Here is a 19083-nt window from a genome sequence, read left to right as displayed (position 1 = left end):
ATAACAAAAAAATGAATAAAGAGCAATCATAATTTTTCTGTTACACCAATATGATATTAAGAAAAACTAGAGATGATGGCGCAAAAAATGACACTGCAACCAGCCCTGTAGGTGGAAAAATAAAAGCGCTACGGCTCTTAGAAGGCGGGGAGGAACATTGCACTAATTTGACCCGGACTTTTGTGCATCAAAGGGCTCTGTCTTGGAAGGGGTTAAATGCTAAATGATCAGAATTGTACAACTGGGGCTACCAAAATAACACATCGGGCTGCTTTAAATGCTTTTTTAGTTTTATTTGTTTATATAATATTTACAGTCTTTCGGTAAGGCAAGTCTTGGTAACATTGTTCTGGGTATTAATTTATTTTTAATTTAAAGTGTCAGTCATCATAAAAGTTCAGTGAGTGTTCAGACCTGTACCTATCATGAGAATGAGCCGAGAGAAGGCGGCACTAAGTGAACTCCTCACCCAGCTTTGTCACATAATGGAAGTCTATGGAGCCCGACTCTTTTCACTGACACCGAGCAGGGAATGGACAAACGTTTTTTGGCGTGTTTTTTTTTATGATGACAGGTACACTTTTTTGGGGATCATTCACACAAATTTCTATGTGTTTTTGCACTTTTTCTTTGGAACTCTGATATCCATGAAAACAGCCCCTGTAGTGACCATAGCAGCTGGCAGAGTTGATCTGCTAGGCTGTGGCAGCATCAGGTGACCACATTAAAACTAGGGCTTGCCCTTCTATAAAGACAACACTTATTCTGGTAATTTAACCCCTGCTGCCACAGTCATCTAAAGTGTGGGTACTTCCCCTGTCCGGCCTCTACAATCTGGGAGGCTGGATTCACCAGAGTGATTATTTGTTCTGGTTCTTAAAGGATGTTTCCAGCAGTTCACAATTTTTTTTATTTTTTTTTTTACTTGCGCAACCCCCCCTTCCCCCAGTTGCGTGCTGGGTTGTATACTCGCTAGCGGTGAACAGTGTCCTGTGGTTTCTTTCCGGTCCTGCGGTGCCGTTCAAATCCAGCGCGTGTTCTTCTCACCTGCTCCTGTGACCTCTCTTCTGTCTCCTGTTGGTTGAAGGCCGGAAGTCACACTCTCCCATAGAGAATGCATTAAAAAACGTGACTCCCGGCCTTAAGGAGACAGAAAAGGGGGTCACAGGAGTGGGTGAGGTGACCATGCGCTGGATTTAAACGGTGGCTCAGGACCAGAAAGAAGCTGCGTCGTAGAACACCTATCACTGCTGGTGAGTATACATGCCAGGGGGGCAAATAATAAAGAATTCTGTGAACTGCTACTTTAAGCATCTTCATATGTCTTTGAGAAAGCAGTTACATGCATGCATTAAATCTTTGGTAATGCCTTATAATATCAAAACTCTATCTCGACAGATGTGAAGGAAGAAGAAAAATCAAAGGACAATGTTGTGGAAAAAATGGACACCAAAGGGTAACTTAATAAATTATTTCCATCTCCTACATACAGACAGATGTAAAGTAAGCACATGCAGAGAGTGGTAACTAGGAAGCAGGGTAGTCCACAGGATTGCCTTCTCTTGTGCTTCAATATAGCTTATTAGGTTAAAAGTATGGTCCCAGACAGCTATAAAGGTTTTACCTTACTTTTTCTCCCAAACACTTCCCCTTGGCCCTGTGTAGGAGCCATAGCTTCTGGAAAACTCATTTTGTGATCGCTTAAGCCAATCTCACACATAGGTAAAATCGGTGAACGACTGTTTACACGGAACGATCTGCGAATTTTTTGCAAACGACGATTTAAGAACATGTTCAAAGATCAAAATGAATGATTTCTCGCTCGTCGTGCGATCACGCATACGATTATCGTTCGAATTTGATCGTTATCGTGCAAATTCGCACGATAATCGTTCCGTGTAAACGCAGCATACTACTATTCCATTAAGATTTTTAAATTCAGCTGCATGGAGGATTCTGAAGGTGGTTTACCACCCCCTCTCTCCATTGCAAACCCATAGGGGGAGATTTATCAAACATGGTGTGAAGTGAAACTGGCTCAGTCGCCCCTAGCAACCAATCAGATTCCACCTTTCATTCCTCACAGACTCTTTGGAAAATGAAAGGTTGAATCTGATTGGTTGCTACACCATGTTTGATAAATCCCCCCCCCCCCCCATAGACTCTTGGCTGTAACTGTGGTTGGGAAATAAAGCAGTCGGCTGAATGAACTTTGGACCAATATCTATGACTATAAAGGCTCTTTTACACAGGCCGGCAGCAGGAGAGTGCCAAATGCCTGATACGTGTGGTGATCGGTTATCCAGACTATTCAGTTAATCAGTGTTTGCCACACATCACCTTCTTACACACGGCAGTGTGCCACTGATAGTGATTTATATTTTTTTTATATAGTGTCAAGTCAGAACAGCAGAGTAATCCCTGAGACGAAGAGGATTTTTGAATACTGTCTGAAGATGGAAGTAGAGTATGCCTCATCCCCCACCTTCTTACAAGAGACTTCTGATTCTTCCCCCTTAGCACTTGGCATGGACCGTATTTATTGTAAAACGGTATCGTTTTCCTGGCAGGTCGTATTGAGTTTTCTAATTATGGAGCAACATTTCTTATCTTTGCCATGCTTTATGTAATAGTATTTAAGATGAATGTGTTATGTTTCATGTCTTAAACTGATCTATTAAAATGCCTTTTTTGCCTTTATTAATTGTGGCTTTTTTCATCTTTATTGAACTTTATTGAAAAATACAACCCAAATAGGCAATTCTGCTGTATCCTCTAAACTAAAGGGAATCTTGTCAGTATGTTTGTTCCGCCTTAAATGAGGGCAACGTAAACTAGTGACAGAAATGCTGAACAGATCGTTGTAATTTACATCATTCTGTTCAGCCGTTCTACTTATATGCAGGAGAATGGACTTTGTTGTGCATCACTTGCTCCACCCTCCAGATATTGATTGACAGCTGTCTGTTTATATACAGTACAGATAGACAACTGCCAATTAGTAGCTGGTAGGCAGAGTGTTCTAGTGCTTATGAATATCCAGGACTACTAAGCACATGGGGGAGACTTATCAAACATGGTGTAAAGTAGAACTGACTCAGATTCCACTTTTCGTTCCTCACAGACTCTTTGAAAAATGAAAGGTGGAATGTGATTGGTTGCTAGGGGCAACTGAGCCAGTTTCACTTAAAGTGACACTGTCACCTTCTTTGTGCATTTTGACATCTCTACACAGGTTTAATGGGTAAATTTAGCGGTTTTCATACCTTACTTTATATCATACGTCATGGTGCTTGTTTAAGTAAAAAGTAATGTTTTATCAACTGCAGATTGAATTAAGTGGGCAGGGCCTTGCGGCATTAGCGCCACTTAGCCCCGCCCACAACGCCACAGTTGGCCCCTCCCCCTTGCCGGCCATTGGAACAGGCTGGCCTAAAGGTCTAGACTCTAGACCCCACCCTCTTTACGTCGGCCAACCAATTGGCGTCAATGGGGCAGGGCTAAGTGCTGCTAATGCTGCAAGGCCACGCCCACTTAATACAATCTGCAGTTGATAAAAGGACACTTTTTACTTGAACAAGCACCATGACGTATGATATGAAATAAGGTCTGAAAAATGCTAAATTTACCCTTTACACCTGTGTAGAGATGTCAGAATGCACAAAGGGGGTGACCGTGTCACTTTAACACCATGTTTGATAAATCTCAGTAGAGGACTAGTGTGCGGTGCTCAGACTCTGTTATTCATGAGGATATCTCTGAATCGCCTGCACAGAACTATGTAAGGGATACATCATTCTGTTCTGTCACTATTCTGTTATGGTACCCTTAGATATAGCAGCATAAACCTACTGGCAGAGTCTCTTTAAAGTGTACCCGTCATGAAAAAAAACTTTTGACATGTCAAAAGTTTTTATCGGACAGAGTCTTATTTTCAGACCCTGACCGATCAGAGGAATGAGCTGGAGACAACCACGCTGCTATGACAACCTCTCCCCTCTCTGTCAGTGGAAAGAAACCACATTGACTTCCATGCCATGTAGAGCCAGGAGATGACTGTGCTGAGCACGACTTTTTCCAATCTGTCACAGTCTGAACACTTTTATAATTTTTTACATTTTTTTGCAAGTTTTCAGTTTGAATTTGTTTTTTTAACGCACAGGATGCATTAACAGAAAAAGGGCCGCTCTTTTTTTGGGGGGGGGGGGGGGGGGATTTTTTTTTTTTCTATTAGGGTTTTTTTCTATTAGGGTTTTTTACAGGAACTATCATATGAACCCCCTCCAGTAGACCCCATTTTGGAAACTACACCCCTCAAAGAATTCATTTTGGGGCTAGTAAGCTATTGACCCCCATAGATAGTTTACTTTAATTTGGATGTAAAAAAAAAATAAAAAATTCTAATATGTAATTTCAGCTAAAAAATTGTACATTTTTGCAAGGAAAACAAGAGCATAAGCACCCCAAAACTAGTTACTCTGGCGGTACCCCGTTTGTGACCATAAACTGCTGTTAAAGCATATGGCAGGGCTTAGAAGGGAAGAAGGGCCATTTGTCATACTTAGTACAGATTTAGCTGCAACAGTTTTTGAGTACCTTATCATTTCTACTGCTCCCTGTGGTGCCAGTACATTTGAAACACCCCAGAAGTGATCTCATTTTAAATACTACACCTCTCAAAGCTTTCATATAGGGGTAACTGGTGCATTTAGACCCCACAGGTGTTGAAGAAAAGTTTTTTGCATTGGTCCATTAAAGTGAAATTTTACATTATTTTACAGTAAAATTCATTTTTGGATTGAAATTTCTTTTTTTCCCCACAATGAACATATGGGATTAAGTGCTCCAAAATGTACTACGCAGTAGCAGCACCTATATGTAGTCATAAACTGCTGTTTACTCATATGGCAGGGCTCAGAAGGGAAGGAGCACCATTTTGCTAGTTTATCACATTTTTTTTTGTACTCTTTACCCCCTCCCGCCGCCGCACTGTTAATTAACGTTGCTGCAGCCTATGCCTGATGCTGCAGCAACGTTTATTAGCGATCTAGGACGACACCTGCGCCTGTGTCATCCACTGCAGGTCCCGGCTATCAGTTATAGCCGGGGACCCGCTGCATCTATGGGGCTCCAGATAGAGAATTCTCCCTCTACAGAGGGAGAATTCTCTTTCCGGTGTCTATCGGGGCTCTGCGAAGTGATCGCAGAGGCCCAATGGTAGCCATGGAAACCGGAAGCCTCAGGCTTACGGTTTCCTGGCTATGGAAGCTGGCGGGGTCGGGAGGGAAGGTTGGGCGCGCCGGCACACGCCTGTGAGCTCTATCCCCTTTCCCTTCTCTCCCCTGCCACTGTTACAATATATTAACAGGGGCAGGGGACAGAGAAGACGGGGCAGAGATACGGACATCAGCTTATGGGATCATAATGATCCCATAAGCTGATGTCCAAACACGATCTGGGCATTGAGGCATCAATGACCCCAGGTCACGAAAGGGTTAAGGCACCATTTGCAACAGAAACCCCACAGAAGTGACCCTATTTTGGAAACTGCAAAGACTGTTTCCATGTTTTCCAGGACTCCCTAGGGCGGCATCCAACTTCTGCTGTCAAATGCCACACGCGAGCATGCTTGAGGTTCACTCATCTTTATTCTGTGGGTCAATATGATTACAGTGATACCTGACTCATATAGTTTAATAACCCGCATTACTGACTGCCATTTAATTTTTTTACGGGACAAGCTTTTTTTTTTGGGGGGGGGGGGGGGACAAGCTCTAGTTTTTATTGATACCTCTCTTGCTGCGACCTTTTTGATAATTTTTATTGTTTCTTAGGAAGCAAAGTGATTAAAAAAAAAAAAAAGCAATTGCGTAATTCTGGGGGGATTTTTTTAATGGCCTTCACTTTGTGGGACAAATAACCCTGAGGTTTTATCGTATAGATCACTGCAAATGCAGCACTACCTAATACCCATGTGCTTCCCCCCCCCCCCCCCCCCTTTTCTGTAAAAAAAAAAAAAAAAAAAAAGGGATTTAATGGGAAAGGTCTTTTTTGCACATTTAATATATATATATATATATATATATATATATATATATATATATATATATATATATATATATATATATATATATATATATATATATATATATATATATATATATATATTATAAATTTTTGTCCCGATTATAATATACAGCAAAACTGCTGCATACAATGTAATTCTATGGAGAGAAAAAAAGACTAGGAGCACATCCATAAACTTCAGCCTTACCATCTGCTTTTCAGCACTATATACTACTAACATTAGCAGTTAGTTACAATATGATCAAAGTGCCTAAGCCCACACACCGCTTCAAGGTCCGTGATTTGTGTGGGTCCCTAACTTAAAAATGGTGGGAAAAAAGACACCTTACCTGCTGCATACTATACCTGTTGGTGTTACACTGACTGTTACAGCCAGGACAGGACGCCTTACTGGAGATTACATCAACATGAGTATGCTCTGGTCCATCCAAACCCGAGCATGCGGTGACTGAAGAAGTTGGTTGCCGCCATAGGCTGTATCCATGTTTTCACGGACTCCCTAGGGCTGCATCCAACTTCCTCAGCCACCAATAATCAAATGCCGCATGCTTGGGTTTGGATGGACCGGAGCATACTTAAGTGGCGCTCATCTCTACTTCTTGATCTGACCTTCAGCTGCTGAGTAGTCATTGGGACTCCACAATAGCACTCTGCGAGAGCCCCCTCCCCCAGACAACCTTGCAGATACCATGGTTCTTTTCAGGGTTAATCTGCTGGAGCCAGAAACCATGTATTTTCCACCAGTCTCAAATGAAGATATAAAACATATTTTGAACAGGTTGTCTGGTCTTTTGATATTAATTGCATATCCATATTCGGTTGGCTGGGGTCTGACCTTTGGCTCTCCTGCAGATCAGCTGTGTGAAGGGGCTGCACTTGTGTTAGCACGACTACCTCTTCAATGTGTACTGCTGCTATTCCATCCCTTTGCTGTACATTTAATAGCGTCAGTTTTGTCCGACAATGCGGCAATGAAAAGGATGAGCAGTAGACAAGTACCCCTGCCCCTTCCAGTAGTAAGGGTCCTTTTACACGCCGCAATCTCTCGCTGTTCAAGGCTGCAAATGGGTGCCAATCGGCAATCGTTTGCAGAGTCTTCACAAGACATGATAAATTGTGTGGCCAGGCGGCCCGAACATACATTGCATCGCTCATGTAGCCGTTACCGTTCATTATTGGCTGTATATCTCTTGTTTGCACAGGGAGATGTGCAGCTGATAACAGTGGATTTTACCTCCAGACAAAATCTGATCAGCTGCCGATCTCTGTCGCTTTCATTATGACAGGGAGGCTGGCGGGATTCCACGGTGGAGAATTCCCACCAGTTTTGCTCCGTGTGAACAGAGCCTTACAGGGGCCATTAAATGGCTGAATGAGCGTTTCTAGGGACTCTTGTTGCCAATAATATTAGGGGCTTATCTAGGCTTTTTTTAATCTGGTGCGTTCACACGTACAGGATCTGCAGCAGATTTGAATCCACAGCAGATCAGCAGCAGATTTGATGGCCCAGAATTGATTTGCTTTGAATCTGCAGCTTCAAATCAGCGCCATCAAATCTGCTGCAGATCCTGTACGTGTGAACGCACCCTAAGGGTAGCTTCACACACCCTGTATGGCAGCAGATTTTCTGATGCAGATCCGCAGCTGACTTGATCTAAATAACTGAACACAGCATCAAATCTGCACCATCAAATCTGCTGCGGATCCGGTGTGTGTGAAGGCACCCTAAAACTGTATGGCAGATTCTCCTAAGGGCAGGGCCGTATCAACAGCTGCTGCTGCCCTAGTCACTTAACCTGAAGACGCCCCATCTTGGGGAGCGTGGGGGAGAGTGGTTTTGGAATTGCGTTTTTCATGGTTTTTAACTGCTTAAAACATAAACACATTTCCACATTGAATCAATCATTAGAGCAGTCTACATATTGTCTGAAAGAATTCTCACCACAGGATTGGTAGGTAATAGCTCCAGGCATCACATTTAACACCGCCATACTGTGACTGAGTAACACCAACATACCAAACTTGACCAATACCACCATACCCCCCCTTGAAAAGACACCAGATTTACTCGCAAGTCTGACTGGAAGGTGGGAGACTAAAAAAAAAAAAAGAAGTTGTTTCCTTCCCCCTCTGGTGCTGCCCTAGGCACTGGACCACGGGTGCCTAGTGGTAGATACGGCCCTGCCTAAGGGTGACAAGAAATTGTAAAGGAAGGATTTCTTAATTTATTATAAGGGTGCGTTTACACGTACAGGATCTGCAGCAGATTTAAAATCGCAGATTCAAAGCAAATCAGATCTGGGCGATTAAATCTTCTGCAGATCCTGTACATGTGAACACACCCTAAAAATGATTGCAGCCGTGCTTTACCCTCACAGTAATAGTTAGTAAGAATGATAAAATAGCTACTTGCCAATCTCCACGAAAGCTGACATAACCCTGGCATCCACTAGGTGGCAGTTGTGATATGTGACCAAACAGTAAAGTTTTTGTGATTTACTGTTTATCACTATTGGAAAAGTCATTTATGCAGATTTTTCTACAGGGTGGGTTAAAATGACACAGAGGAGATTAGGCATGTGCATCCATACCCTTTTCACTTTATAGACCTAGTCTGAAAGTGATTCTGCATATACAACTTCTTGGTTGCTTTTCGTCCCCTATTTTTTCATCTTTTTACTGCCCAATAAAAAGTAAGCTTAAAAAAATTAAAGGGGTGCACTATTCAACATTCATTCATGTCCCTACACCAAAACAGCGTTGTGATCCTTACCAATCCTGGTAGTTGTCGACAGATAAAATGGGTAACACCACTTACACTATACAGCCACCCTTCTTCTCTTATATACACGATCCGAAGCACAACCTGATCTTTGTGGCTAATTGTGTATTTTTTTTTCTCATCAGGACTTTAATCCAGTTAAAAGATTGTACTTAGGGCTGATCTCATCACAAATAATCTTCTTAATAGTTGATCTATCAGTCGGATACAGTACAACATAATCTTCTTAACCTTGCTTGGACTTGCACCTTTTACTTTAAAGAGAAATGTATAAAGCATTTTAACACCTTTTAGATGTAACTATCTTGGGGTGAAGCAAGATCTACAGTGTCTGTTATTTCTTGTCATTTTTTCAATACATTTTTGGGGTGCTGGGGAAATCATTTAATGTACAACTTCCCTTAATAAAAAAAAAAAAAAATATTTTTATATATATATATATATATATGTGTGTGTGTGATATATATATATATATATATATATATATATATATATATATATATATATATATATAATATATATATATATAAATATAATGACTTGTTCAGCACCAGAGCGCAGGTGTCGGTGGCACGGTCCATTTTTCTATATGCAAAGCGGGTCATCAGTGTAGCGATATCTCTTCCCCTGGGTGACATACGGCCTTCTGAACCAAGTTTGGCTCTAGTGCACCGGGCAACCCTGTTTGTAGACTGAGAAAGTGGCGCAAGTCATGGTAATCAGGTGTAGGTTTGAAATATGGACGGCGCCACTGGGATCTATGAGCCAGTGCCAAACGAGTTGTAAAAACATTCGCTCTAATTTTGAAATTATATATGAATGACTATTTAGAGTTTAAATCCAATGCATCCTAGGAGCAGTTGTTTTCCCTTCATGTTCCCATAGTATCTTGTGAATGCAGTGATAAAGATATTAATTACTTAAAGTAGTCTACACCTGTGGATTGACAGCTTATCTGGAATTGCAAAACCCAGCCTGTCCTTAAAGGAGTACTCCAGCTATTTTATTTTTTCTTCTTTCAAATCTACTGGGTTCAGAAAGTTATACAGATTTGTAAATTACTTCTATTTAAAAAATCTCCAGTCTATCAGTACTTATCACATGCTGTATGTCCTGCAGGAAGCAATATATTTTTTCTCTTCTCGCCCTATGACGGCACCCCTGGAGAGGACCACCTCCTATTCCCATTGGACAGGAAACAGAACACTGGACCTTAAAAGAATCGCCTCCTCTCACCACACCAGTTACTGTTTCCTGTCCCATGGGAGCAGGACATGGAGGGTCTCCTCCAGGGACCTTCATAGGGCTGAGGGATCACCGGCAGACGGGTACCGGCTCCTGAGGTATTTATACCTGAAGACTGAGGCCCGTCCAGCACCTCCAGATGATCGGGCCCCGCGCGTCTCCCGGCCCCTCTGGCGTCCGTCCCGGTGAGTAGACGGCGGGGATGCGCATGCGCGAACTGGGGGACGCAGGAACGCAATGTTGGCGCGATGACGTAATGACGTCGGCGCAGCGTCCCCACGTGTCGCGGCGCGCTCCCGGAAGCCGTGATGACGCGGGACGGGCTTCCGGAGGGGGGATGTCCCTATAGGCCTTGCTCTATAGGCCCAGGCCACGGCTTGCCGGGGGTGACGGCGGGAGGGTGTGCCGCATCAGCGCCGCGGCGGGGGCGGGGTCAGCCGGCCCTAGGTGCATTGGCGCCATATTTAAAGCAGCAGAGCTCAGAGTGCCTTGCACCTGCATAAAGAGCCTGCTGCTAGGAAGACGGTTACTGTGTGCTGTGCTGTGCTTTGCTGTGCTGTGCTTTACTGTGCTTTGCTGTGCCAGCTGTGGGGACCTGAGACCAATCCTGGGTCAGATGGAGTCCCAAGGCGCTGAACAATCCCAGACCTCTGCTACAGATAATCCAGCGGTATGGTGTGGTAAGAGGGGTTCTCCCCATATATGTATTTTAAACACACTATCTTATCAGGATGTTATGGTTTGTATTTTAGGAGGGATCCTCTAAAAAGGAGCGTACTAAGATTAAGGAGTGTCCGGTCTGCAGAAAGAGGCTTAGTAGTTCATACAATAAGATCTTGTGTGGGGGGTGCATGAACCGAGTATTAGAAGATCAAGGACCATCCTTCATTAGAAACATGAGAGACATGGTTAGGCAAGAAATCAGGGTAGGTAGAAGTATCTTGTTTCATCATTTGAATTTCGCTTTAGCTCCCCTCTACGAGTGTACTTATTGTTGTATTTCTGCAGGCCTCTCTACCCTCTCGCCCAACTTCCTCTGAGACGCCTGGAGTCAGCATTAACCCACCTCCTGACTCTCAGCCACTGGTCATTGCGGGACCAAGTCAGCAGATGGATCCCTCTCCTATAAATGAGGAAGATCAGGATCTATCACTAGAGGTGGACGATCAGGGTGAAGTAGCCTCTGATCCAGAGGAGATCTCAGGGGAGGACTCTGCAGGGTCACTATTACCAATTGAATCCATAGACGCTCTCATTAAAAATGTCAGACTAACTATGGAGATTGACGATACCCCTCAACCCAGATCCGTACAGGACATTATGTTTGAGGGATTAGCCCCAAAAAAGAGACTGGTGTTTCCAGTACACCAGAGTATTAAGACTCTTATCTGTCACGAGTGGGCTAATCCAGACCGGAAATTCTTTATCCCACGGGCTGTAAGTCTGGTATTACATCTATCTTTGAAGAAAACTATGTAATATGACACTTATATTGATTCTAACCTTTTTCCTATTTTTAGTACAAAAGGAAATATCCCTTCGGTCAGGAGGATTGTGAATCCTGGGAGGGGGCCCCTAAGATAGATCATCCAGTGGCGAAGATCTCAAAAAAGAATGCACTGCCCTTCGAGGACACAGCAGTGCTTAAAGACCCTCTAGATAAAAGAGCCGATATATATTTAAAGAAGTCTTGGGAAGCATCCACATCCGCATTCAAGCCTTTGATTGCGACGACTTCAGTAGCTAGGTCACTAAAAATGTGGATGACTGAACTTAAAGATAAAGTCAAGGAGAGTAATCCAAATCAGGACTTTAATCAGGCATTTACTACGATTGACAATGCTGTGTCATTTATTTCAGAAGCATCAGCAGATGCCCTAAAGCTGTCAGCCCGATCAGCGGCCCTTTCAAACTCAGCCCGAAGATCTATATGGGTAAAGGAGTGGAAGGGTGATACCACATCAAAGGCCAAGCTATGTGGAGTCCCATGTGAAGGGAAGCTTCTATTTGGGTCTGCCCTGGAGTCTATCCTAGAGAAGGCCTCTGACAGAAAGAAGGGATTCCCCCTTATACCCCAACAGACCAGTAGACCATTCAGGGGAAGAGGTAGGAGACCTAGGGGGGGAAATGTCAGTAGTAGGAAAGATTGGCGACCTCAGAAGAAGAATAAGGGTTTTCTCTTTCCTTCTTCTGACAAAAAGGCCCCTCAATGACATGAGGTCCCTGTGGGAGGGCGTTTAGCTTGTTATTTTTCACAGTGGTGTACAATTTCTGGTAGCACTTTTGTGTTGGATACAATAAAATTTGGCCTTAAAATTTCTTTTTCGTCCTCCCCAGGGGAAAGATTTGTATGTACTGACCTGTCATCAGACCCTGACAAACACATGGCTCTTCTAGCTGAGATCCATTCCCTTCTAAATAAAAAAGTGCTTATCCCGGTTCCCGGGGAACAGAGGGGAGTGGGATTCTACTCCACTTTGTTTCTTGTGAAAAAGCCCAATGGTTCATACAGAACAATAATTAATCTCAAGCCACTAAACAGGGCCCTTACTTACGAGAGGTTCAGAATGGAGTCAATATCTTCTGCTATTCTGAATCTCTCGGAAAACTGCTTTATGGCCACCATCGATCTCAGGGATGCTTATTATCATATTCCTATGCATCCTGACCATTACAGATTTCTGAGAGTGGCGGTGAACATGGGCTCAGAGTTTTCTCATTTCCAGTTTACAGCCATGCCATTTGGTATCTCTCAAGCTCCCAGAGCATTCACCAAGGTAATGGCAGAAGTCATGGCACATGTGAGAGAAAGGAATATCATCGTTGTCCCCTACCTTGATGACTTTCTGATTATTAACAATTCACAGATGGCCCTAGAGGCAGATATTAGATTCATAGAGTCAGTTTTTTTTCTCTCTGGGATGGGAAGTCAATGAGGAAAAATCCAACAAAACGCCTAGCCAGCGGTGTAAATTCCTGGGGATCTACCTAGACTCCAGGGTTCAAAGATCCTTTCTCCCAGAGAATAAGATCTTACAGGTCCAGACAAGAATCAGGCAGCTCTGGGCTGATCCCCTTACTACTATGAGGTCAGCCATGTCATTGTTAGGACTCTTGACTTCTTGTATCCAGGCAGTACCGTGGGCACAGTATCACACCAGAAGGCTCCAGTGTCAAATTCTGTCTGAATGGGATGGCGTAACTGATTCCCTAGATTCCCCTTTTTCTCTATCTCCACAGACTTTAAGATCCCTGTCCTGGTGGGAGCAACGGGAACATCTAGACAAGGGCCTTCCATGGAACATCACGGAAGTAAAGACTATTACAACAGACGCCAGTCCTTCTGGATGGGGGGCTCATACGGGACCTCTTCTTCTACAAGGGAAATGGAGCCCGGAAGAAGCCAGAGAATCCCAAAACGTACGGGAGTTAAAGGCAGTTTTTCTCTCTTTAATACAGGCACTACCAGAGCTTCAAGGGAGAAACGTAAGGGTACTGTCGGACAACGCGGCGGCAGTAGCCTACCTAAATCACCAAGGTGGAACCAGATCAACCGACCTGATGAGGATCACACACCATATCTTCAGGTTGGCAGAACCTCATTTTCTTTCTCTGACAGCACTACACCTAAAAGGATCAGACAATACAACAGCGGACTTCCTCAGCAGGAACAAGCTAAAACAAGGAGAATGGGAACTATCCCAGGAGGTTTTCCATCAAATCTGCAGTCTCTGGGGGACCCCGAAAGCAGACCTGTTCGCCACCAGGACGAACAGAAAAGTAAGAGAATTTTATTCCCTGTCTCAGAAGGACAACCCCGCTGCCATAGACGCACTAGCACAGAATTGGGACAGCGGCCTCCTTTACGCCTTCCCACCGATCAGGCTTCTATCTCGGGTGATACGCAAAATCAGGCAGGACAAAGCAGACGTCATTCTGGTTGCTCCCTTCTGGCCCAGAAGGGTGTGGTTCGCCTGGTTGAGGAGACTGTCGATAGCAGACCCCTGGGTGCTTCCGGAGAGACGGGATCTCCTACACCAGGGACCAGTACTTCACCCGACAGCACAGAACCTTCACTTAACAGCCTGGCGTGTGAAAGGCAGCTTCTGATTGACAGAGGACTATCCCCTCAGGTGATATCCACACTTTTAGCCAGCCGAAAGAGGGTTACATCAGCCATTTACCTGAGAACTTGGAAGGCCTTTTGTAGGTACGTGAACCAGCCAATCAATGTAATTGCTCCTCCTAATATTCCACTAATTCTGGACTTTCTACAGGAGGGTCTTAACATGAACTTGAGACCAAGCACTATAAAAGTTCAAATTTCAGCCCTTAGTGCACTTTTTGATTTCAGATTGGCTGAACATCCATGGGTAAAAAGGTTCACAAAAGCTGCAACTAGACTGGCTCCCAGTATAAAATCAAGACTCCCTCCTTGGGACTTAAATATAGTGTTATCAGGACTGACCATTTCTCCATTCGAGCCAATGTTAGAATTACCTATCAGGCTGCTATCCTGGAAACTTGCCTTCTTGCTCGCTATCACATCAGCCCGAAGGGTTAGCGAGATCAGAGCCTTCTCCATCAACCCTCCATACATGACAATTAGGGATGATAGAATTATCTTATCTCCTGACCCTGCCTTTCTCCCAAAGGTGGTATCCAATTTCCACAGGTCCCAGGAGGTAGTTCTTCCCTCATTTTGCACTAATCCATCCAACGATAGAGAGGCAGCCTTTCATACATTGGACGTTAGGCGTATTCTGTTACACTATCTGGAGGTCACTAGGGATTGGAGACAGACTGATAATCTCTTAGTATCCTTCCAGGGAAAGAACAAGGGTAAAGCAGCTACCTCACAAACCATCGCTAGATGGGTAAAACAGGCCATAGGGGAATGCTATAGATCCAGTGGAAAGGATATCCCCGTAGGGTTTGGGGCACACTCCACCAGAGCAGTAGCCACTTCCTGGGCAGAGAGGGCATCAGTCACATTAGAGCAGATCTGTAGGACCGCTACTTGGAGCACTCCACACACCTTCTTTAGACATTACAGATTACAACTATCGTCAACAGAGGACTTGACGTTTGGTAGAAGGGTACTGCACGCAGTGGTCCCTCCCTAGGCGGGGGAAATTCCTAATCTAATCTCCAGGGGTGCCGTCATAGGGCGAGAAGAGAAAACAAGAATTACTAACCGGTAATGTCTTTTCTTTGAGCCCATGACGGCACCCCGCCTAATACCCGCCCTTGAAAGAGATATGACATACCTTGACGTAGTTAATGTATGTTTAGATGTATATACTTTATTTAAAAAAAAAAAAAAAGCGTATATATATATATATATATAGACATATAAAGATGTATATAGAGGTAGATATATACATATGGATATATGCAGATATTATATAACACAGTTAGTATGCTATGTTGTGTTTGTTAAAAAGATTCGCTCCTAGGATCCTTGCAAAGAACTGGTGTGGTGAGAGGAGGCGATTCTTTTAAGGTCCAGTGTTCTGTTTCCTGTCCAATGGGAATAGGAGGTGGTCCTCTCCAGGGGTGCCGTCATGGGCTCAAAGAAAAGACATTACCGGTTAGTAATTCTTGTTTTCCAGTCTGACACAGTGTGCTCTTCTGCCATCTTTGTCTGCAACAGGAACTCTCCAGATCAGTAGCAAATACACATCGAAAACCTCTCCTGCTCTGGACAGTTCCTGGACAGAGGTGGCAGCAGAGAGCACTGTGTCAGACTGGAAAGAAAACGCCACTTCCTATAGCTAGGAGAGAGACAGAGGAACCTTGGGCTGTTGAAGTATAAAGTTTTTGGTCTTTTTGTGCTTTGAATTTGTTCCAAGCATGCCCCAGAGACCAGTTAATGCCCTCACAGTTTTGTTTGCTAGTAGTATTATATACCGCAGCAATTACGCATATGAGGTGAATCATTAAAGAGGATGTACCACCAGGTACATCCTCTTTAACCTAAACCCACTGATTGAACGGCGCCGGCACGGGGAAGCCGGTGCCACGCGGCTCCCTTAGAATGAATGGAGCCGCGTCCTACAGGGGAGGGAATTCCCTCCCACTGGGCTTGAGCACCGGCCGGTTCCGGTGCATGGAACGGCACCGTGCACGGGAACGGGGCCTCGGTCCAAAAAAACGGACCGCGGTACCAGCTTCCCCGTGTCGGCGCCGTTCGATCAGTGGGTTTAGGTTAAAGAGGATGTACATCCTCTTTAAATAAACAGACAAACTAGTAGGACATGAAGTCACACACAAAATTAAAAACATAAAGAAAAACACACTACAGGCTGATCCAATTTGGATGTAAATGTCCTTACAACAAGTCACAATGAAGCGGAGTATTGTGTGTGGCCTCCACATGCCTGTATGACCTCCCTACAACACCTGGGCATGGTCCTGATGAGGTTGTGGATGGTCTCCTGAGGGATCCCCTCCCAGACCTGGACTAAAGCATCCGCCCACTCCTGGACTGTCTGTGGTGCAACGTGATGTTTGTGGATGGAACGAGACATGATGTCCCAGATGTGCTCACTCGGATTCAGGTCTGGGGAACGGGCGGGCCATTCCATAGCGTCAATACCTTCATCTTGCAGGAACTGCTGCCACACTCCAGCCACATGAGGTCTAGCTTTGTTGTGCATTTGGGGGAAGCCCAGGGCTAAACCCACCAGCATATGGTCTCACAAGGGAGGAAGGTACAGTATGTCTCTTACCTTTCTCCAGAACACCATTAGTCGTGTATTTATTGCATTTAGTCGTGTTCTCCATGGTCGGATGAGACCGTTAACAGCACTGGGGCACCCGTTATGAGAACCGGACTGGCTGGAGAAGATTGGTGCTAAGAGGGCAGGCAGTGCTCCTAACGGGTGCCCCAGTGCTCCTGACACCCTTACCGGACGGTGGAGCACAAGCCTAACTGCACCGGAACGGCATTGTGGAGGAAGGTAAGAGACACCTTCCTCCTCGGTGTCTTCTGTGCAATAGGGACATATCAGCAAGTTAGATTCATCTAACCTGCTGATAGTCCCCCTATCTACTGGGAGGATACTAGGGGAGATACATAACATACTGTTTACTGGGGACTATCTACTGCTAATAGAGATGAGCGAACCGGGTTCGAGTCGATCCGAACCCGAAGGGCTTTATCCAAGTTCAACAGCCACCGCTAATCAAATGCCGAATGTCCGGGTTCGGTTCGACTCGAGGTTTGCTCATCTCTAACTGCTATCTATCAGGGTGATACCTACATGAGAAATACTACATACCTTGCAGGGGTACATAGCTAACAGGAAGACTACCTGGCGGAGTGGGGGGGCACTACTGCTATATGGAGGCACTACAGATGTGGAGGATGACGATGACGCATGAATAAGGAGCCTAAAATATTTGTCTGGCAGATTCTGTGGAGATGAGTCATAGCTGGGAGAAGTCCTCATAATGGCCCATTCCAGATGGTGGGGAAAAAAACTAAAAGTGAGCAAATCAGAGAAATTGTCTCCTGTTATTCACTCAGAGAAGAAGCTCCTGTAAGTCACTGGATGTAACTACATTGCAATTATCAGTATCTGGTGGTAATATTTGTCCCCTGTAAACTGGTTCTGTTGGTATCATTGGTCTTAGTATACTGGATTTGGTCATTGACAAGATGATGGTAATTCATATGGTGATAATAATGGGGGGAAGGGGGCGCCCACTGCCTGTCCTCCCCATACATAGGAACAAGTGGGTCAGGCGATGAATTTCCATCACGCCCAACCCCTAACACCACCAACACTATCTGCTTATGGTAGTTCTGGAGAGCCACCTTAGATTGACGACCTGATCTGGCACAAGCTACGGGTACATCTGACAAAAGTATAAGGTGTATGGGTGTGGTGTTCTACCATGGGTATTACTATTGGTTACACCCTTAGAAAAACCCTGTACTTATTGTGTAGAATTGGTGATGAAAGTAGTGATAAAGTTTCGCCACAAGATGTCGCTGTATTAGATATGTGTAATAATATTCAGATGCTGCACAGCTGAAGTATGTAAAGGGTTATTGTTTGTATGTCACATGGATCTGTGAACCTATAGGAATCTGTTCTTCTCTCCATCACCTCTCTCTTTACTTTTGCACTTTACTATTGCACTCTTCACCCACTCAACGCTGAGGAAGGAAGTCACATGGGTAGAGGAAGTGCATGAGTCTTTCGAGTTGGATACTGTGGAGGAAGGATGCAAGCTAGACAGCACTCTACAGTGGTACTCTCTGGGCCCTGGCCCTCTGCCAGGTTCCCTACTCAAGTTCAGTCTTAGTCAGACCCGTATGGGTAGGAAGCAAGACAGGACACATAACTTCTCAGTTATGCTACACAACACTGCAGTGTTAAACCCCTTTCAAGAGAGGACAAGTCAGAGACAACCTCAACCCACGCTGTGGACTAGGACACAGAGCAGGACAGTATCCACAGACAGCAGTAAGCTAGTAACTGATCCAGATAGAGCAAAGTTGCAATAAGTCTAGGAACTCTATCTCGCAGCGCGGTTGTCAGCAGGGAACCTCAGCATTCTGCTCATCCCAGGTAAATAGTAGAGATGAGCGGAACTTTCGCGGACTTTCAGTCCGAAAGCCGCTCACTCCAGTGCGATGCCTGCGATCCCGGGAGCGTAGTTGCGCTCCCAGGAATCTGCGGGCAGGATCTTCCAGGGAATTCAAGATGCATCATCCTCCAACATCCCGGCAGAGCACAGTACTACTTGGGTTGGGACTCTCACAATATCTTCCTCTCTGCTTCTTTGTATCCTTCAACACTCTATTCCTGTCGCAGATCTGATAATCGTATTGTCAAGTGTCTTATCAAGTGCTTTATCTAGGGATCTGTCAAGTGTAACTTATCTTGTCAAAAGACAAGGAAAGGTAAAACCATGCCCAATGCTCTCGGTAGAGGTGGACATAGCTAATGATA

At 44.6% G+C, this 19083-nt stretch overlaps 1 protein-coding gene across 2 annotated transcripts in view; it reads left to right on the top strand.

Moving 5' to 3' along the window:
- HDAC2 (histone deacetylase 2) overlaps nt 1–2700 on the top strand; it is a 43064-nt gene extending 40364 nt beyond the window's left edge. For both annotated transcript variants that reach the window (XM_069974864.1, XM_069974863.1), the window contains exons 13-14: nt 1399–1456; nt 2395–2700. In XM_069974864.1, coding sequence (XP_069830965.1) covers nt 1399–1456; nt 2395–2425 — 89 coding nt within the window. In that variant the 3' untranslated portion in view covers nt 2426–2700. The remainder of the gene's footprint in view (nt 1–1398; nt 1457–2394) is intronic.
- Nucleotides 2701–19083: the final 16383 nt, after the last annotated feature.

Source organism: Dendropsophus ebraccatus, chromosome 6, assembly GCF_027789765.1.
Source record: "Dendropsophus ebraccatus isolate aDenEbr1 chromosome 6, aDenEbr1.pat, whole genome shotgun sequence".
Classification (NCBI taxonomy): domain Eukaryota; kingdom Metazoa; phylum Chordata; class Amphibia; order Anura; family Hylidae; genus Dendropsophus; species Dendropsophus ebraccatus.
Note: the sequence above shows the minus strand (reverse complement) of the source record. Positions and strands in the feature narration are given on the sequence as shown.